The sequence below is a fragment of the Suillus clintonianus genome (genome assembly GCF_016758775.1).
Source record: "Suillus clintonianus strain FC179 chromosome Unknown DEU56scaffold_119, whole genome shotgun sequence".
Lineage (NCBI taxonomy): Eukaryota > Fungi > Basidiomycota > Agaricomycetes > Boletales > Suillaceae > Suillus > Suillus clintonianus.
Genome location: NW_024539343.1, coordinates 62,137 through 76,085, shown reverse-complemented (window position 1 = coordinate 76,085; position 13,949 = coordinate 62,137). Strand labels below are relative to the sequence as shown.

Here is a 13,949-nt window from a genome sequence, read left to right as displayed (position 1 = left end):
TAACAAGTCGGATATGGTGTAACGGTTAACATTGCTGTCTTTCACACAGCGGCCCCGGGTTCGACTCCCGGTATCCGAATCGTTTTTTGTTGCTTTTGCGTTGCTGCCTCGATGTTGAAAGGTTGGAATTTGCATGAACAAATGAGACTAGTAACATAGTCTGGAAGACATTCAGAAGCAATTTTTAGGAGAGGTCTCGAGCCATTGATTCGGACAGCTTAAGGGTAGGCGATAACGTTGTGTACGTAGAGGAACGGACGAGGCTATCAACAGCGCTCGTAGCTTCTTTACAACGTGAAAAATAACGAGTGACGGCTGATAAATTGAGGTGATGTGTCGAATTATGCAGGGTCATGCACAAAGTGTATTGCACTAGTGTTTACAACGAGTAACAAAGGGTAAAGGAGCTCCCTAAAACTTTTTCATCCTTGCCGTCAGCTCCCCGGCAGCGAGGAAAACCATGGTCAGACTGTTGGCAGCGGTATCGATCCAAAATAGCGACAGCCAAAAGGGGCCACTTTGACAGTTCCGACACTGGTACTGCGACCACCGAATCGACCCGTAATGCGAGGGCCACTGAGCAAGATCAACGCCCACCGAACGTTCACGTCCAAAATACCCCTCGAACAGCTAGTCTCGCATCCGTGCCGGAATGAACCTCCTCAACACAACTTCGCGCACCGAATAATGCGCAAAACACGCAGGTGAAGAGAGGACGTTGGGAGATACCCTTGACTCTGCGGGTATGGTGATATACGACAAGATCAGCGTCTGTCAACCAGTTTAGCATGACGAGACGGATATCAGCAGCGGAATGATGGAGACGAACTTTTTGAACTTGAGAATTAACCCGGTTTATGGTGCTCAGCCATGACCACGTGAAAGGTTCTGCGTTTTGCAGCTTGAATGGCGAGGTTGCTTGATCTTGAGGGTCTTCGTATACGGGGATGACGACGATTGCGAATCTGAAGATATGTCAGCGGAACTGAGATAACTTTGAATGTAGCGAGGTTTGTTGAGAGAAGTGGGAGGTTTAGGAGGAGAGTATATGGAAGATGAATATTGAGGTAAATACTACGCACTCTGCATGCTGAAATACGGGGCCACGTTTATACAGCAGATAGTCGACGCAGAATTTGATGCCGCTTTTGACGACCCAACCAAGGGAGCGGTAGTGGTGGTATGCGATGTAGGACACGAGAAAGGGATTGTCGAAACGTGGAGGTGATGGTGCATCTAGTTGTGGGCCCAACGACGATATGTGGGCGTTTTGGAATGCATTCCATAATTCAGCGAGGGTAAAGGGCGCATTCTGGGCAAAAATAATGAGATGAACTGGTTTCGAGGATGGAATAAGAAGCCATACGGTTTCAGGGTGTAAGATTGTCAAGCAGTCAAGTGCCCAGACGAGGAAAAAGGCCTCTTGAAGCGAGAGTTGGAGATGCTCGAGGTCTTGTATGGGCTCGATCTCTTCCTCGTCGTCTGGTGTGACGTTTGGAGGCGACTGGTCCGGGGGTACAGACGCAAAGGTTGGTTTCCAAGTCGCAGCAGAGGGAATTATGCGAGTGCCATCGGGCGCAATACCAGGCGCGATAATGCGACCCTGTTCCTTGAAAGCAGTCTCTGCTTCTGCAGCAGCAGCGGCAATCGCCTTTGCACGATCGAGCTTGAACTGCTTGCGCTCTGCACGGCGCTTTGCGGTGATCTCTTCGGATGTGAGTCCTGTGGCAGTTAGGAGTCAAAATGTTCGGAACAGAACAAGAGAACGGCGTACCCTTGCCCTTCATTTTTCTGGCATTGATTTGTCTCGCCAACCAGCTAGGCTCACTCCTGGAGAGGTCTCCTTTTCCAAAGAAGCCGCGCTGCCATAATAGGGTAGCGTCGCCAGAGGTTGAGACCCAAGCTGAGCGGGTGAGAGGGTCAAATAGGGCGGTGCAGTGAGGGTTGAGTGGACGGGTGAGGGAGAGTCCAAGGAGTGTGTATGTTGGCTCTGGAAAGATGATTGGGAGAGGATGAGCATATACTCTGGCGGTGTCTGCACGCCGCGACGACGGCTTGAAAGAGGCCTTTGAACGGGAAGTTGGATTGATGAGTGACATCGATGTCAAGGTTAGTAATACTTATTTGCATCCCTTGATCTTATCAGTTTATAATATGATCTTCCTTCAGCTTCAGGCTTAACTTCAACGTAGATCACGCTTATTCTCAATCAAATTCCGCAGTACTATCGCTGAGGGCGGGGACTCCGCCGCTGGGGAGCGGTCCTGGGTGAAGTCGCCCTCTAATTGATTTTCGAAATACGTGACTTGACGCGGAAGTGCCAAGCACGTGTAAATAACCCAGGGGTATAAATACCCAGATGACCATCTTGCCTCGTTCACGTGCACACCCATTTAACTTTACGTTGGCAAGTAGTGATTTTGGCGAAAGAGATTCTCTCTCCACAATTACCACTTGCCAAGATGATTTCTACTTATACTGTCTTCCACAGTACCGCTCGCGTCACCATCACTCGACGACGACTTCATTGACTCCGACAATATCTCGCATCCCAAACAGTGCACTAGTAAAGAAAGCAAGGTACGAAGCCCTATACCCACTAAACCTCATCATCTAATCTTTGAATATTTAGCATGGCATCCTACTTGTCACCCTTGACAATTCCAACCCTCAACTCGTTCTGGTCGACAAACACTGGGTAGCCCCCGACCTCACCCGACTAGGCGCATCGATGACAACGACGACAACCATCTTCCTTATTGGGAGTACTCCACCGCCCAAGCCTCCCGCTACTAACCGGCGCCAACAACAGGTATGAAATATTCATCGCTATAACAAGCACAACCCTCATCTTTCTTAGCACCAAGCTCGTTTGCATGCCGCCCGCGCACGTTCTTATATTGGTCAGTAATTGCTCCTGACGTCTCCACACTTATTCATATCAAATAGGCCACCTCGAGGAACTTCATTAACGAGATTCATCGTCGACAAGGCGGCTCTCGTCGATGGCTGGGCCGGCGTCATGGCGAAACACAGCCTCACCTCCATGCTATCCCTAGCCTCATCGCTCCCGAACTCGGCTGGTACACACTAATCCACAACACACTACTCAAGTACTCGCATTCTGAAGACGCACATCTGCCTCCCTCGCTATCTCCGACGACCTGGACAACTTGTACACGAGGTTGAAGGCTACTGCCAGCCGCGTACACTCTATCTTGACGCGCCGCCAAGTATCTCCGCGATATTCGATGTAAGAGGTCTCCTACGACTAAATCCCGGCCTCCTTCTCTGTCCCCTACAACCTGGAGCTTCACCGCACAAGAAGTTGAAGACCGCCGCCCAGCGTTCGCAGTCCCGCACGGCGCACGTACATCCAACTTCCCCCATGTAAATTCCTTCGATTTGTTCATTTTTTCTTTTATATATATATGTACCGTATGGTTTATCTCTTGACAATTTTGGTACATGTACGAGGACGAGTATTAGATGTGTAGTTTCTGAATTCATTTTCATTTCTTTACTCCAAGCACTCACCAAGTTGAGGTTGATTGTGCGACGCAAGTGAAACGTGTTTTGGATCGAAAAGATGGGCGCGCGGGTCTTTTATATTGCTCAGAACGCGCATTTGCAACTCTAAAGTCTTTACTAAACATAACGCGTCTCATAACACCCCCTGGTCTTCTCTCCTGATATCAAATCTATTTCTTTTGAATCGCAGCCATGTCAGACAAGCGGAGAGCAGAGATCGAAGCTAAACGTGCCAAGCTCGCAGAACTTCGGAAAGCCAGAGCAGACCGGCAACGGGCAGAAACTGAAAGACGGCAGTCAGAGGCTCGTCTACACACTCTTCAACGCACTCGTTCTGATCATTCTATATTCTCTAGGCCGGTCCTTCCAGCGGCGCTCGACGCGACGTCGACGAACTTGTCAACCAACTCGTCGGGAGTCGCAGTGGCCTAGACACCGGCGGGGATGTCACACCTTCATCATCCCTCCCAAACACCCCGCCTCGACCAACCGCGAACCTGCTTTACGGGTCAACGCTTTCACCGTCTGGCAGGGTGAGTAGGCAGAGCGATGTCGGTAGCGATAGAGTTAGCATGGGCACGACAATGGTGGGGATGATGGAGCATGTTGAGAGGTCCGTTCCGTAGTGGTTTCTTGGACAGTGCTGACGCCAACGCGAAGGGTGTTGACACCACGGTTCATACCAGACCTTATAGATGTGGAGCAAGAACTATTTGAGCTACCACAACGCGTAAGCAATCCCAATCTCATCGTCTCCTGCTCTGCTCTCATCTGGAACCTCCCTCACAGGAACGCGTTATCTACAATAAAGAAGTCCAAACGACCGCTGTTGAGACAGAGACGCCCCATGTATCTGAAGAGGATATTCGACAACAGATATTGCGCGAGCGTGAGTTGGAGGCAGAGCGTCTTGCGCAGGATATGGAGCTTGAGGAGGAGAGTGTACAACTCGAGAAGGAGATTGAGCAGGAGATTCGCGGTGCGTGGTGTCCTTTCTTCTGATGCTCCGCAACTGAGTAGCAAAATATAGAGCTTACTGAAGAGGAACGTTCGCATATACTCAGTGCACCTGAATTCCTTGACTTTGTGGAGCAATCATCAAAGATAGTACAGCGGGCGTTAAACGATGGTTATGACTACATTCGTGATTATACTATAGGCACGGAGGCAAACGGGCATGTTTCCTTTATTGTAGACGTGATTTCGGTATGTTGATGATTATTTCAGGGATGACTCGGAGGGGAAGCGCGTCAAGCGGATTTGTGCTTTCTATGATGAACGCTATGGGAAGAATCGGTCGATTACAGATGTCGATTGGTCGCCAAAGGTCTCGTATATAATTCTAGCACGACAATCCATACTGATTGTTTTGATTCAGTACCCGGAGTTGAGCGTAGCATCGTACAACAAGAATCCCGCCGCGTTGAATGAACCCGATGGGATTGTTGCAGTATGGAACCTCCACCTACTCGACAGGCCCGAGTTCGTCTTCCACTCTCAGGTCGGTGAGCATCTTTGCAAGTCATATGTGCTTGTCTGATTGAGGGATACCCCATCAAGTCCGATGTCCTCTCCGTCACGTTCTCCCCATTCCACTCAAACTTGGTGTTTGGTGGCACATACTCGGGGCAGATCCTACTGTGGGACACACGATCGAAACACTTACCTGTGCTCAAGACGCCCCTCTCAGCTGCTGGCCATACACACCCTGTGTACGCGATGCAAATGGTCGGCACCCAGAACGCGCACAACTTGATCACCAGCAGTACAGATGGCACCGTGTGCAGTTGGCTTGTTGACATGCTCGCCCAACCGCAAGTGAGCCTGTGAATCACCAAATATTAATTGAGACCTGAATTTGTCCTCAGGAAACCCTAGAGCTTATTCATGCAGGCCACAACAAAACGGGCGAGGTGGCCATCACAACACTGGATTTTCCCGACAATGAAACTACCACGTTTTGGGTCGGTACCGAAGAAGGCAACGTATATCAGGCCAATCGATACGACCGTGCGGGTGCGAAGGCCGGATTAAATCAGTATGATATCTACAAGGGACACGCGGGGCCTGTCATGGGGCTGCACTTCCATCCTCTTGTGGGACCAGTCGACTTCTCAGATCTGTTTTTGACTGCGAGTGTAGATTGGACGGTCAAGCTTTGGCGCGCAAAGTCACTCGCAAAACCGTCGACTGCTGCGCATACTATTTCTCCTATCTACTCATTCGACGAGGCAGATGACTATGTATACGATGTGAAGTGGCATCCAGCACATCCTGCTGTATTCGGAACGGCAGATGGTTCCGGGAGATTCGATCTTTGGAATCTGAATACGGACACGGAAGTGAGTACTTGGTTTGATCTAGATCGGGCATTGATGCCGTCCACGGGACTCCGTTTCTGACTTCCATTCCAGGTACCAGTCGTCTCTACGAACGTCGGCTCCGGGAGAGCTATCAACAAGTTACAATGGGATAGAAAGGACGGACGGCGCGCCGCACTTGGAGGGAGCGACGGAAAGCTGTATATCTACGACATTGGTGACATGGCGCTTCCACGTGAATCTGAGTGGACGGACCTCCAAAAGACGATTGCGGGCTTTATTGGGGGTGCGCAAGCCAACGGAGTATCAGACGGAGACGCGACGCGGATTGTTGCTGGGCGATGATCGTTGCCCAATTCTCCGTGGTTGTTCCGTGGCATGTCATGGGATTTATAGCGACTTCCTCGAGTGCCGTAAGTGGGATGTTCTGTTTTGCTCAGATTAATCTTCTGTATGCTACTACCATTTTTCCCATGATACTTTAGTCTTCATGGGGGTTGATTTGAATGCTAGGATGGCTTTTGAGGTTGTGACCTGATACGGGCGATAAGCACGCTTGGCGTGGTACGATGTCCCACTGATTGATCTGCAGTACAAGGACGGAATTAGAGTGGGTTACACGGAATGTGGTGACACAGTGGCGACAGAAATATGGGGAACAAATATTACATACGGGATTTTTATCTGGGAATAGTGGAACAGCGATTCCGCCCATCCCGAAGGGTTGTAATACATAGTAGCTGTTTTGTCCTGTTATGTTCCCAATGAGTGCCCTCCGTAACGCCTCCATCAAGTCCTCCTCCTCCATCTCCTACGCACTTGCCCGTATATTCACCAACCCATTGGCAAGTTCAACTTCTCGTAAGATGTCCACAGAGTGTAAATTCGTTCAGGTCTGTTCCATGTGCATTGTTCGGATGTCTTGATATTGACGCCCCATGGTGCAGGCTCCACACAAGTGAGTTATGATCAGGTCATGAATGAGTGTCCGCGACTAAAGATCGCGACTGACATCTAAAGGCTTCTGGTGTACGTGTGCTTGTGTCTTTACCGGCGTGTCTTTCAGCTTATCCTGTGTTCTTAGCATCCCAGGACCGATTGAGGTCACAGATGAGGTGCGTCAACCCCCCGACATATTTCTGCATCATTCGTGACGCCATTATTTACAGGTCCTTTTCGCCAATGCGCATCCGTCGATGTCGCATATGTCGCCCGATTTCGCACCAGTCTTTGGTGACTGCATTCGCATGACTAGGCAAGGACATATATACTGCGCCGGTGCAGTCGAACAATAAGCTCACGCGTCTGCCAGACAACTTCTTTACTCAAAGGATGCGCAGCCGTTTCTGATTGCCGGGTCAGGCACGCTGGGATGGGATCAGGTACGACACAGTCTCGTGCTGATTTCAGGGGTACAATGGTGTTCATGGCGCAGGTATCCGCAAATCTCGTAGAGCCAGGCGAGAACGCGCTCGTCCTGCACAGCGGTTATTTTGCCGATAGCTTCGCAGACTGGTAGGGATAGCATGGGGTAAGCAGTCTAGTCGTCGCTCATTCTTCATATTTCTCCAGTTTGGAGACCTATGGTGCCAATGTAGACCAAATCAAGGCTGAGATAGGTGGCGCTGTCAAGGAGGCCGATATTGAGAGTGCACTCAAGGCGAAGAAGTACAAGATTGTTACTGTAACCCACGTCGACACCTCGACAGGTTAGTGATGCTTTATGGGATGCCTGATAGGTTCCTGATGTTGGACTATCTTGGGTAGCCGTTTTGTCCGACATCAAAGCTGTGGCAAACGTCGTGAAGAGAGTTTCTCCGGACACACTTGTAAGATCTCCAAGGACTCCTCAATTCACGCGTACTCATTATAGCGGGACACTAGGTTGTTGTTGATGCCGTCTGCTCTGTAGCGAGCGAAGAAATCCAAATGGATGCATGGGGCATCGATGTCGTATTGACAGCCAGCCAGAAAGGTCTGGGCACACCACCAGGTCTTAGCATCCTCGTTGCTTCCCAGAAAGCCGTCCAGGTTTGCCTTTTCCCCCACTACCATGGCGTGCAGCTACTGATGTCAAATACCTGAAGGTGTTCGAGAACCGCTCAACGCCAGTTACGACCTACTATGGCAGCTGGAAGAAGTGCGCACAGTTCATATTTTTATCCTGAAATAAATCCCAACACCCAAATAGATGGCTACCGATAATGAAAGCCTACGAGAACAACTCCGCCGCCTACTTCGCCACGCCACCCGTCAACCTCATATATGCGTTCCACGCGTCTCTCACGCAGATTATGCAAGGTTCTGTCTCGCTCGAGCAACGATTTAAACTCCACCAGGAGGCTAGCCAACGCGTCAAGAAGGCAGCAGAGGAAATCGGATTCAAGGGCGTGCCTCTCAGTGAAGACATCCAGGCAAATGGCATGTCTGCAGTACGTGCAGTATTTGATTGCTTTGCGACCGAGAGCAACTGACGTTGATCCCGCATACAGCTTTACTTCCCCGACGGTTTCGTAGCGAGCGATATCATTCCTCGTCTGTTGAAGAAAGACGTCGTCGTCGCTGGCGGATTGCACGCCAGCATCAAAGGTCAGTGAAGTTCCCTGCGAGGAGTCTTTTTACTAAAACTAAAAATCATCCTCCTTTAAAAGACAAATACTTCCGCATAGGGTGCGTTATTTTCTGCCTGCGAAATACTCGTGAGGTGATGCGACTGACTTTCTCTCTCAGGCATATGGGCGCTTCTGTTGTTGACTCTAGTAGGGGGGACATCGACAAGATTATCAGCGCTGTGAAGGAGTCGCTTGCAGAAGCCAAGGCTAGTAAGCAGTAGAAACTAGAGCGAGATAGTTGTGTGACATGTGCGATACAATAAACAGAGTACATAAACATCTCAATTTCATACTACGTCATTCACGATCAGCCAGTTGAAATGATTCGAAACCCAAAAAAAGGCCAATAGATGTATTGATTCCAAAAGGTCCAGAGCCTCATGCAGCGGCCGCAGCCTCACGATATTGTCCTTCTCCGCCCATGCCGTCGTACCACTCTTTCCCGGATGTTGTTGGGGCAATGTATCCCGCCCTGATGACAAAGTCACCAAAGTGCTCGCCCTCAAGTCGCTCGAGCGCATATTGCTTGATCATGGGCGTAAGGATGGCGAGGATCTCGGGTTCCGATACGGTTTCTCGGTAAATCTTGTTCAGGCGCTGGCCATAGTACCCACCACCGAGAAGCATGGAATATGATCCAGGTGCTTTACCTACGAAGGCGACCTCTGTGGATATATTCAGTGATGATTTTATAGAGGAAGCGAGAGAAGCTTACCAGCGATATATGGTCGTGCGCAGCCGTTGGGGCAGCCAGTCATCCGCATGACAATGGAGTCGTTGCGAAGGCCATTCTCCTCGCAGATTTTCTCGACCTTGTCAATGAGTACTGGGAGATACTAGAAAATGTCACGATGAGATGAAATTTTACGAGTTGTAACAAGTCACTACTCACACGCTCGGACTCAGCCATTGCGAGACCTGGTCGTATACTCATGTCAGAAACTATAGATAGCCGTAGATGTGAATCAACTTACCGCACGTCGGGAAGGCCACACAAGCTGACGAGGACAGCCGCAGACCAGTGTGATTCAGGTTGTCCAACTTGTACTTGGCGAGTATTCTCTTGATCTCCGGCACATCTTCCGTAGAAATTTCGGAGACCAGCAAGTGCTGGTTCGCGGTCAGACGGAACGTGCCCTTGTGTATCTTGGCAATCTCGCGAAGTCCAGTTTTGAAATCGCGTTCAGGCTCATCCTGAATGCGCCCGTTCTCAATAAAGAGCATCACATGATGCTTGCCATCTTCTCCCATTGACCAGCCAAAGTCGTCGATGTTGCGGTCAAACGTGAATGGTCGTGCTGGGGCCAGTGAATAACCGAGTCGGTTCTCAACCTCCGCTTTGAATGCATCCAGTCCCATCCGGTCAATGGTGTATTTCAATCGAGCGTTTTTGCGACTGAAGACTCTATCAGAATACAGAAGTATGGAGCGCTTAGAAGACTTACTCTGCACGATTTCCGTTGTCTCGCTGCGTAAGCACGACCTTTTCAGCCACGATAGGACCTTGTTCGACAGTACAGAAACCGATAACGTCTGCAATTCGAGGATATGTTTTCTTATTGCCGTGGGTTACTCCCATGCCACCACCGATAGCGACATTGAAGCCAGCCAATTCTCCTTGCTCATCGACGATGGCGATGAAACCCAAATCGTTTGCGAAGACATCGACATCATTAGTAGGGGGTACCGAAACCGCTATTTTGAACTATCGCAACATGAGGAGCGGTTGGGAACGAGTGCGGAACCAAACATACCTTTCGAGGAAGATAGAACTCGCCGTAGAGGGGCTCAAAGTCTTTGACCGCCTCGCCGGCAACCATTTTCTTGTCCAACCAAATCTCGTGGTATGCCGTCGTTCTAGGCAACAAGTGGGCGCTGACAAGCTTTGCGAAGCTATAGACCTGCGCATGAAGTCGGGACAAGGTAGGGATAGCGGAACAGATAATATTACTAAGGCGGACGATCAGCGAGAAACCTCATCGCAAGCCGCAGATCTCACCGATTGACGTCGCCACACGCAGCCAAAGTGTCCAACAAGACCCTGTTGATTTCCTGAATGGAAGGCTTCAAGTGTCGCTTGATAACACCGTGGAACTGGAATGTTGCTCTTGTGGTGATCTTGAATGTCCCATTGCCATGCTCGTCAGCGATCTGGTCCATCTGCAGCCACTGCTCAGGCGTGCAAACACCACCGGGCGTGCGGACGCGAATCATGAAGCTGTAAGCAGGGTCGACGCCTTGAGCTTGACGCTCGTCACGGATGTCGCGGTCATCTTGTTGATAGATACCGTGAAACTTCGTGAGCTGTGTGTCACTGGGATCGAGGGCGCCCGTGCTAGTATCCTCGAGACCCTCAGCAATCGTGCCTCGAAGGTAACCCGAGGCCGCCTTGATATGCTCGTTTGTGATTGGGTCGGGTTCTGCTTCTTTTACTTCAATACTGTCGACACCAAACGTCTTCCACACGAGGGGCTCCCACGCTTTGTATCCGGTGTCTGGTCCATCTGCATCCTGGTCGTCAGCGAGCCCAATATCCGCAAAGCGCTCTCCCCCTAGCTGCTCCAAGCGAGCATCGAGGTCCTTGCCCGGCTTGTTGTAATAGTGAGCATCTTCTGGCCGTGGCCAGTAGTGGCTGTCACCAAGGGCGAACACCGAGTATCGAAGCTTCGAGAAAGGTTTCTCTCCACGAAGAGCAGCAGCGTTGAGCGCCTTGAACAAAGTCCGTCCGTTCTGCGGGGGTTCACCCTGGCCTGCCACAGATGTGACGAAGGCCACGTACTCCTCTTGAGCGAGGGTGTCGATGGACATGGAATCGATGGTGCCAATGGACGTCGACAAGCCTCTGGCTTTACCGCGGTTGGCCAATCGCTTCGCAAACTTCTCTGCGGTGCCACCATCCGATGCATACAGTACTAGCAATGGTGGCGCGTCAAGCGAGACAACCAAGTCATCATACGCTTGTTGCGCCCTCTTCCTTCTCGCCTCCTTCACATTCTCACCCAAGCTGCTCACCACTTCCGTAGCAAGCTCGGGCTTAGAGCGTACGAGTTGCGATAGATGATTCTGCCTATCGAGGAACTGCTGCAGGTCATTCTTCACGGCGTCTGAGTCAAGTGCGAATGGCTCTTTGCCTTGTGCTTCTTTCACGGGGTCCCAACGGTAAAGCGGCCAGTACCCAGCGTCGACAGCGAGCTTGGTCTCCTTCAAAACCTCAAGTGCTGGTGCATCCTCATTTTGGTAAGGCAGGTATGCGAGCACGACACTGGGGCCCTTATGCCTGTCCGCCTCCATGACTGCTTGCAGTACTTGAGCATACGACGAATACACGGCGACGCTCGCTACATAGACATCGTCGTGGTTCATTGCGTACAGACCAGCGTCTTGCTTACGGCGGTGTGGATCAGCGAAGTTGCGGGATGTATAAGGAAGGGTGTCGATGATGAGGACGTTGATGTCGAGACCGGACGCAATGGCGTGGTGCAGACCAGAGGCGCCAAGATCGTAGGACCAGGCGTCTGAGCCAATGATCCATCTCGAGCGTGTGGGGAAGTGTGCACGGAGTGCAAGAATGCGGTCGATAATAGGACTCGAGAGCTTTGAAGACTCGAGAGCGGCGATGAGCTCCTTGCCCACTGAGCGACTCTTGGTATCATCGTCCTTGACGAGGACCCACTGGCTAGAAAGCTTGTGCAGCTCGGGGCTGACTTCCTTGACCTCCAGGAGCTGCTGCACAGAGCGAATAAGTTCACTTCGTTGATCGAGTTGTCCCCGAACACGACCCAGTGCAAATTCTGGGCTGGTGGCAATAGCACCTTGTTGATGCACCAAGGCAGGCGAATTGGAAACTTCGAGGCGCTCGCCGAAGACGTGAGACAAGATCTTCGTGTAAGAAGACTCGTGCTTGGGTATGTGTGGCACCTCTAGCGAAAGAAGCGAGGAGGCACTGGTGCCTCCAAGTTGAAGCGGAGCCGAAGAGGGAGTTGCTTGGAGCACTTTCAAAATTGCAAGGGGTACTACTTGTGCAGGGTCACTGAAGTATACGCTCTGGACGTGGAGTCGCTGCTCTACCACCCGCTGGTGAATTGCATCGACAAGTTCAAGATACAAAGGTGTCCACTTCATGTTCCAGCGGTGGAGCTGCTCCAGGATGATGACGCGTGATACAGATGGTGGGATGGCATCGAGTATGCGGGAGGGGGGTAATGGAGTGAGCAAGCTGACTGAGACAACCGACACTCCGTCAATATCCACAGAAGGGATATCACCCAGCCCAAAGATGACAGTATGGGGTTCGTTGGAACCATGTACAGAGAGCGGGGGGCATGCGCGACGAATGCGAACGACTGTAGATAGTGCTGCGCGCTCGTAAAGCTTGTAAAGCTCTGAGCCAGGGGACACTACGGTTGCTGAATGACCGTTGACACCGTTAGTACCATTTGCACCGTTCGCATGACCATTGTGCCCGTTCACATGACCGTTGGCACCGTTGGTGCCATTTGCGCCGTTCGCGTGACCGTTGACACCGTTGGTGCCATTTGCGCCGTTCACATGACCGTTGACACCGTTGGTGCCAGTTGCGCCGTTCGCATGACCGTTGACACCGTTGGTGCCAGTTGCGCCGTTCGCATGACCGTTGACACCGTTGGTGCCAGTTGCGCCGTTCGCATGATCGTTGACACCGTTGGTGCCATTTGCGCCGTTCGCATGACCATTGCGCCCGTTCACATGACCGTTGTGACCGTTCGCATGACCATTATACCCGTTCACTCCATTGGTCGACGCAAGCTTCTCCGAGAGAAGGAATGGCTGCACCTCACTCTCTGGTATTTCCTCTACTGAATCAGTCTTTCCCTCATAAAAGACATGAACGACTGCCTTCTTCTCCGTCCGCGCCAAGCGAGATGCTAGGAGTGAATTATCGTGTGCTTGTTGGGCAGTTCTAGAGACAAGGAAGAAAGGGACAGCGGAACGGAGCAAAAGGACATCTGACAAGTCATCTTTTACGGCAAGATGCAAGGCAAGGGGAAGTGACGAAAGTTCAGCGGCATCCAGGACAAGCCTGATAACGGTCTGTGGTGCAGCCGAAGAGGTAAACGAGATGAGCCCAGCAGTGGTTCCGTTTCTGAGTAATGTCGACCCCGGATCGCCGCCTAGGGGCACCGACAAGACTGTCGGACGTCGAATGGAAGTCGCAGAGAGCGAACTATACTCTTTTGCGAACTGCGAGGTCGACGGAAGGATAGGCTGGGAATCTACAATGATATCCGAAGCCAGATAAGCTATCCGGGCTACGCTGGAGGTAGCACTCGACATAATGACTTTGGCTGTAAAACATTAGAAGCTGAAATTAATGCAAATTGCCAGTGAAAGAGCGAAAATTTACCTTGACTGCAAACCGAGGGGATGAAAAAACCGCTGAGGAGGCGACGAGACCATAGTACTGGATTCAAAAGGATGACAGCAAAAGCACACCATCTGTTTGGCG

General features: G+C 51.1%; 4 protein-coding genes and 1 non-coding gene across 5 annotated transcripts; 3 read left to right on the top strand and 2 right to left on the bottom strand.

Annotated features, from left to right (window-relative positions):
* Positions 1–7: 7 nt before the first annotated feature.
* DEU56DRAFT_t102 lies at positions 8–79 on the top strand. Its single transcript has one exon. It is a non-coding gene; the product is annotated as a tRNA-Glu (tRNA).
* Positions 80–251: 172 nt separating this feature from the next.
* DEU56DRAFT_832891 (uncharacterized protein) lies at positions 252–2,099 on the bottom strand (the record flags this gene model as incomplete). Its single annotated transcript, XM_041354619.1, has 5 exons — positions 252–771; positions 830–965; positions 1,083–1,312; positions 1,367–1,722; positions 1,775–2,099. 5 exons carry the CDS (start codon positions 2,097–2,099, stop codon positions 631–633), a joined length of 1,188 nt encoding a protein of 395 aa, XP_041203157.1. The 3' UTR covers positions 252–630.
* Positions 2,100–3,613: 1,514 nt separating this feature from the next.
* On the top strand, positions 3,614–6,544 carry DEU56DRAFT_78712 (WD40-repeat-containing domain protein). Its single transcript, XM_041352398.1, has 10 exons — positions 3,614–3,834; positions 3,888–4,144; positions 4,192–4,261; positions 4,321–4,510; positions 4,562–4,706; positions 4,759–4,858; positions 4,910–5,032; positions 5,092–5,349; positions 5,400–5,873; positions 5,946–6,544. Exons 1-10 carry the CDS (start codon positions 3,724–3,726, stop codon positions 6,195–6,197), a joined length of 1,980 nt encoding a protein of 659 aa, XP_041203156.1. The 5' UTR covers positions 3,614–3,723; the 3' UTR covers positions 6,198–6,544.
* A 246-nt stretch (positions 6,545–6,790) lies between these two features.
* DEU56DRAFT_873670 (pyridoxal phosphate-dependent transferase) lies at positions 6,791–8,685 on the top strand (the record flags this gene model as incomplete). Its single annotated transcript, XM_041355878.1, has 12 exons — positions 6,791–6,810; positions 6,919–6,967; positions 7,022–7,107; positions 7,165–7,234; positions 7,288–7,367; positions 7,425–7,561; positions 7,620–7,681; positions 7,737–7,883; positions 7,940–7,992; positions 8,044–8,284; positions 8,345–8,445; positions 8,583–8,685. 12 exons carry the CDS (start codon positions 6,791–6,793, stop codon positions 8,683–8,685), a joined length of 1,149 nt encoding a protein of 382 aa, XP_041203155.1.
* Positions 8,585–13,948, bottom strand: DEU56DRAFT_78770 (sulfite reductase subunit beta). Its single transcript, XM_041352427.1, has 8 exons — positions 13,848–13,948; positions 10,464–13,788; positions 10,219–10,414; positions 9,910–10,169; positions 9,439–9,860; positions 9,357–9,382; positions 9,180–9,300; positions 8,585–9,129 (listed from the first exon to the last, which is right to left on the bottom strand). Exons 2-8 carry the CDS (start codon positions 13,775–13,777, stop codon positions 8,843–8,845), a joined length of 4,626 nt encoding a protein of 1,541 aa, XP_041203154.1. The 5' UTR covers positions 13,778–13,788; positions 13,848–13,948; the 3' UTR covers positions 8,585–8,842.
* Position 13,949: the final 1 nt, after the last annotated feature.